This window comes from Nanorana parkeri, unplaced genomic scaffold (assembly GCF_000935625.1).
Source record: "Nanorana parkeri isolate BGI_ZX_2015 unplaced genomic scaffold, ASM93562v1 scaffold217, whole genome shotgun sequence".
Classification (NCBI taxonomy): Eukaryota; Metazoa; Chordata; class Amphibia; order Anura; family Dicroglossidae; genus Nanorana; species Nanorana parkeri.
This window is the reverse complement of record NW_017306485.1, coordinates 1,510,348-1,516,950: the sequence shown is the minus strand read 5'-3', so window position 1 is coordinate 1,516,950 and position 6,603 is coordinate 1,510,348. Positions and strand designations below refer to the sequence as shown.

The 6,603-nt window shown below is 42.4% G+C and overlaps 1 protein-coding gene across 1 annotated transcript in view; it reads left to right on the top strand.

Annotated features, from left to right (window-relative positions):
- Positions 1 to 2,653: 2,653 nt before the first annotated feature.
- The window catches only part of KLHL20 (kelch like family member 20), a 37,267-nt gene continuing 33,317 nt past the window's right edge, over positions 2,654 to 6,603 (top strand). Inside the window, exon 1 of the mRNA XM_018555906.1 lies at positions 2,654 to 2,822. Coding sequence (XP_018411408.1) covers positions 2,800 to 2,822 — 23 coding nt within the window. The 5' untranslated portion in view covers positions 2,654 to 2,799. The remainder of the gene's footprint in view (positions 2,823 to 6,603) is intronic.

Genomic DNA, 6,603 nt, shown 5'->3' with positions numbered 1-6,603 from the left:
CCTCAAAATTTTGGGTGAGTGAAAGGGGGAATGAAGACTGATGTGAATGGGGGCTACTGAAAGGGTGACCCTGATGTAAAGGGGGAAATCTTGATTTGAAGGGGGCACCACGATGTGAAGGGGGAAATCTTGATTTGAAGGGGGAAATCTTGATTTGTAGGGGGCACCACGATGTGAAGGGGAATCCAACTTTTTTGTGTATTTGCATGGGGTCCCCCTTAAAATCTATGACATTGTAGATTGGGGTGCCTTGAGATTTTGCATACTTAAAGGTCGCTGTGAGTAAAAAAAGGTTGAGAAACGCTGCTCTAGACAGTTACACCCCCTATTTTTCCATTTGTGAAAAATTCTTATCATGCTACTTAAAACTCTTCTTATAACATGTATTTTAAAGAAAACTTTTAAAACTTCAATTTGAAGCTTATCTCTGGGCAAACCTTTACCCCTCCCCTCTAACCCGTCCTGCTCATTTTGCACTCTAAGTCTGCCCCCCAGGTCCCTTGTTGGTGCAGTTTTCCGGGTGCAGGGAACTTCTAACCTGGAATCGCAGAGGTGCCCCCCATAGATCAGCCCGACAGTCTAATCTCTCTTACATTACTGCTGCTCTTTGAATCCTGGGAGGACCTCACAGCTAGCCATTCAATAGGAAATGTCCACATCGCACAGGCAGTGATGTCGACACCTGAAGAGGAACCCTACCGGATATGTCACTGGTTTCTAAGAGCTGGGCAGGACGTCGGCTAAAGCGTCCCAGGTTGCTAAGAGCTAGCAACCTGGGAAGCTCAGGCTGGAAAGGGGGCAGCATTGTGCAGCAGAGCGGCCATTCCACATGACCCAAAGAGATGCTGCATGAGGCTAAAGATTTCTGATCGATCAATCAATAGATCGATACTTTGTTACTACACCTAGAACTCTATTGGATAAGGCTGTGGGTTGTCCGCTTTCATTCTGTGTCTGTTTATCGTTCTATAAAAGTCTGGAGTTACAATGGCTGCCCTCGTAGTCACTTTTGGATTGTTGCCCTGTATTATGGTATAAGAGCTGGATTGTTGTTGGATATGTTGCGAAATACTGCTGTAGGGAAATGTGCAGATAATTGAAAACTGGTGTAAGAGGCCAGTATATGTATGTTACAAAGGCAAATCAATTCCGTATGCTTTTACTCTTAAGCTGGCAATACAGCAGAAGAATTTTGTTTGAAAAATTCATTTTTAGAATGTTTGCTTTTCTAATAGTTATTGGGGTCGAACCAACAATCACTTTCAACCACAGTGAGGAAAAAAAAAAAAAAAAAATCAAAGGTGCAGAAATGTTTCTTAAAGTTGTAACATTGAATGTCGTTTTTGAATTGAATGTTAAAACTAGGGATGCACCAATTTATCAGCCGAAAATGGCACTTTTGGCTAAATGCCAAAATAGGAGTGCATCTGTTCTTTCTCTTCTCCCCGCTGGGGGTTGCTCTGTGTCCCAGCGGGAGGAGGGGATCTGTCACTGACAGCCGAGCACTGCGGGAGGAGAGTGCTGTGAAAGGCCGGCGTCTCTCCTCCTCGCACCGCTCAGCCTCCTGTCACATATCGGGAGAGCGTCTATGTGGACTGAGACAGCCAGCGCTGTCACAGGAGGCCGGCCAGCTGTGCGGAGGAGGAGTCAGCTGTCAGATGGAGCTCTCTTCCCCACACCACTCGCTCAGCCTCCTGTGACAGCGTGTCAGGATGGAGAGCGGGTACCAGCGGTCAGTGATCGCTCAGTGTTTGTAAATAATGTATAACAAGGGCTGCAGAAAAAGATATTGAGGGGTCTGTGATCTCAATCTCTTTTTCTATTTTAAGGGAAATATCAGGGGTTTGTTTATCTCCACGATCCTGCAGGCTGTGATTGGCTAATGATGGGCCGTGGGCATGGCAGCTAAACGACAACAGAAGACATGGTCATACTGTGCATCTGCACTGCGTCTTTTACGTCTGAATGGTAAGCCCTGGCACACAAACTGACCACGCAAGCATGGATCTGCTTCTGCGCTTTGCATGGTCAGTTTAGAACAAGGAAGGAAGGAAGGGGGCTTGGCAAGATCAACTTGGTAATTAGAATGGGTGCAGTAAGTGAAACAGGTAAATACCTAGTTTTAAAGAAATGCATAATATGACTCCAACATAGACATAAAAATGAGGGTAACAAACATTTTAAGGAGCGCTGTATATTTTTCAGTTTTTTCTCTGGGTCTGCTCACAACTTGTATATTGTTCCTGACATTACACAGCAAATGTTTTTTTTGGAATTGTTTTCTCTGTCTTCTGCTTTTATGTGAATGATTGATCACCATCCTATTTGGTATATGTACACACTATTGCAGGAGTTCCTTTCACATTGTAGGTTAGTTGCCTGCACTGACCATACTCTTTCTGCAGTTCAGACCATTTCAACTAAAACAGGAACAGGTCCAGATGTGTTTATGATGTTGTTTGCTTTTGGTTTGCATTAGGTGTTTACACAATGTTATCTGTTTGCAGTCACTGTAGGCAAGTACGTCACACAGGCACCACATGGCTTGTACGATTGAGTATATAAGAGAAGACTTGAAGAAAGACAATTGTTTTTATTCAAAATATGTATTAAAACTTCTTTATTCTTTCTGTTAGATGCAGCAAGAAGGATTTTTGTCATCGCAGAGGATCTTAAACGAGACTCGACCAAGGTTTGCAGTTTCCAGTTCGAGCTCCACAAAAGTCCTGAGTGACTTCATGCATCTGTCTTATCAATTACTAAGGTTAAACTTGGTGTGAAGAATTCTCTTCACTGTGCATGGACAGAAAGCCAATGCGTAGGTATGTACTGCAACTAGAGCTGTGTGAATATATTTAACAAAATACATTTTCCACTTTAGAAGATAATACTTTTCATTTTAAATGCATTGGAAAAATAGCATCTCTATGCTTTTGGTTTGCTGGAACATCCACTTTTTGAGTATTTAAATGCTAAGCCACCTTGTATTTCTTATTCCTTACTTGGTTCACCCAGGTCAGATCCTTCTGATGAGAATTGCTTGCCAATTAGCACGAGGCTCGTCTTGTTTCCAATGAGGCTATTAAAGCAGACCTTTCATGCCAAACAGAAGGCCTGCTTCTTTGCAAGCCCCTTGCTACCCCAACACATATTGCTTTTTAAAGTAATTTGTAAACAAACCACTCACTAAGAAAAAATAATAAAAAACTTTCCTCAGGTGGCAGGTTCAGGATGCTTTCTGGAAGCACCAGTAAGGTCACTGAGCCGAGGGCTCAAAATCCACCGAGAATGCACACGTGCAATAGGCTGCAGTGCATTCCTGCTGGATTTCAAGCTATATATAGCCAGATTATTATGACCACCCCATCAGTACTTCATTGGGCCGCCTCGTGACTCCACGAGATGTTGAAAGGTGATGCGAGGAATCTGACACTGCACTGTTGCCCTTCTGTTGTCTTGTACCAGTCTTGCCACTCTCCGTTCTGCCCTAACATTGACTAGTCGCTGACGGCCACAATTCGCGCGTTCAGACCCAGATTTTCGGCTGACAGTCCAGTCTTTAAACACTTTAACAACAGCTGCTCTTGAACATTTAACGAATTCTGCTGTTTTGCCGATACACGCTCCATGGTTCAGCGCCAACAATCATCCCACGTTCAAAGGCTGTTGAATCGCGTTGATTACCATATCTTCCGGAAAAAAAATCACTTCTACTGTCGTGGTAAACAACCTGCTTCCATATTTATAATGGTCTGGCCCTCTAGCAACTTCAGTGCAAAATTATAGCTAATTTGCCTACAAACGTCAACTGGTCATAATCTGGCCACTTAGTGGGTATGTATGTGTATATATATATATATATTTTTTTTTTCTTCCTCACTTGTACAGTGGATTGTTTACAAATTGCTTTTTAAATCATATCTAAATCCAAAACAATAGAGGAAAGCCACCCTAAGACAGGAAGTGTGGTATTGGCTCGGTTACTAGATGAAAAAAAAGTTAAAAAAAATTAGGGGTTTAGATATACTAGGCCCTGGACACTGGGTTTAAAAGGAACCTGCCAAGATGCAAATATGGGAGTATCCATTGCTGACTTGTTTTTTTAAGCCTTGCTTCGGGCTTCTGTAAAATGTATTCAATCCCCCTCCCCCTGTCTGTACTATGTGGACTAAATGCTTGTTTTGTCTAGGGGATAATGAATAAGGTGATTACCCTATTCCTTGCACCCACAGACTTTGTCCATGCTCTTTGACCGATCTCATAGAGCCTCCTTTCTTCATCGCTCAATGGGTTGCAAGCTCTCCAATATCTCTTACAATGCAGGACCCTGAGTCCTGGATTGTATGGGAGGATGGTGAGGGACCCCCCACATTCCAGGAGCGTAGAAGAGTCAATGGAAGACGGGTCACCAGTACTCCATAATGAAGAAATCAATGTAAATTATTTACATTGTGTCACATAGGCCCGAATAGCTAACAGTTTAGGACCATGCAGTATCCCTTCCTCAAGGCACAGAGGAGAAGAATGCTGGTGTCTGGGGGAGAGAGAAATAAGGTAAGTATTTGTACTACTTTCCAATACCTCTAGACAAAACAAGTATTTAACCCAGGGCTGGACACATCCCAGGAGCCACGTCGCCAATGCTCCATAAAAATTACAACGGGTGCCTTACTTTTGAGCTTTCTCTAGTTGTTGTCAATGGAGCTGGTGCCTAAAAGAAATCCTGCAGGCTCCTGAACTGGACAAACTGCTCCTGTATTCCATTTTAATTTGCCTGTCCCTGATTTAACCCATGTAGTTCATGGGGTGGTGGGGAGAGGGCACTGCATGGGTAAATTCTGCTGCAGCCAAAGTGAGGCTTTTGTCTGTCCTATTCCATTCCCTCTTGTCAGTGCTCTCTAGTAACCGCTAGATAGCAGCTGTGAAAACTCTGCACAACAATATACTTTACCTTAAAAAAACTGCACTCTGCATTTATATTCAGTCTGGCTGGATAGAATGACATTATTATTCCCTATTGGTTGTAAGTGTTTTTATTTATAGGCTGTGGTCACAAGCATGTGCATGTAAAATATGTGGAGTCCTGATATGTACAGTATATGCTTGTGCCAGGTCTGTGAGGCGTTGGATATTGAAACAGAAAATGATGGCATCTTTAGTGTATGCACCTACAACAAGTCCGCAGTAACCGACGCCAAGACTTCCATTTTGACAGGATCCTTTTAGAGCTGAAATCCTGGCACATTAAAGTATATCTATAGCTATATTTGTAGCTTTAAATAGAGTACCAATGGTAAAAATCCCTGTCTTTTTTTCATTGCTGTTTATTTCCTCAAGGGGTTCTTTTTCCTCTCACTTCCTGTCATAGAGACGCAACAGAAAGGGAGAGGAAGTATCTCCAAGGTCAAGCTAAATTCCCTCCTAGACTTTTATTCTCTTATATTGAAGAAATCTGCATGCATATATTCACGAGAATAATAACAATTTTACTGATTCTCCTGATTTTCAAAGCACTTCTCTCCATCATTACTGTTTGCATTTCAGTGTTGTCTTACACACTCTCCATATTACATATTTGCCTTAGAACTGGCTGTTTAGAAAGACTGTTTGCTCTGTCAGTCATCCTCGGTCTACACTGGAGATTTGTATTTAACCCCAAAATGTTTTACACTTGATTAACAAACTCTATAAATATAATATGATTTGCAAAATGGCGACACTGCAAATGGTGAGTAATGAAAATGTCCTGTTGAGTAACAGTATTGTTACACTGACCACAATAAAATATGATAAAAGTAGTGAAAATGACCATATTTGTTATAAATAATAGGGGCAAAAGAACGATATGAAAAACAAACATGATCTATGTACTGTATATTGGAAGCATTGTGGAAAATGTAGCAGCATAGGAATCTTATAACACGGGATATGGTTTTTTGATTATATTTGATAAGAGATGAAAGTTAATTTTTTTACAATCATTCTTACTAAGGCCCCTTTCAGACAGGCAGTCCAATTAGGCTTGCCTGTCAGTTTGTCAAGTGGATCTGATCGAAAGCCCACTGTTATCCTATGGGTGGCTGGATCTAAAGGGATGTACCTCCGTTTACGTCTGATTACCCCAGATTCTGTCCAGGACCAGAAAACAAAACTGAACAAAACAGAGTCCTGTTTTGGCGGACCTGATCATGGCTGATTGGGGTAATCTGATGTAAACCGGCACATGTCCACTTACATCCGACTCTCCATAGACCTAACGTGGGTCTGGTAAGTTCAGTTTTTTCCCCCCATCATGGTGGCATATGTTCCGTACTGCTCCCATCAGCAGGGGATTCATGCACGGATTCCCTGCTGATCAGAACTGACAGGCGTCTGTGTGAAAGGGGCCTTGGGGAGAACATGTATCAGGACCTTGATGAATTGACCTTTATTATGATGTTTACCTTCCACATTCATTTAAAAGCATTAAAGGAGAACTATGAGGTGAGTGATTTCCACTCACCTAATAGTTCTAGCCGACCTGTGACAATGAGACAGTAGATCGGGAGGTGAGCGAACACAAACCGGGTTCGCTCACCTCTCGATCCTGTCACGGCTCTCTGC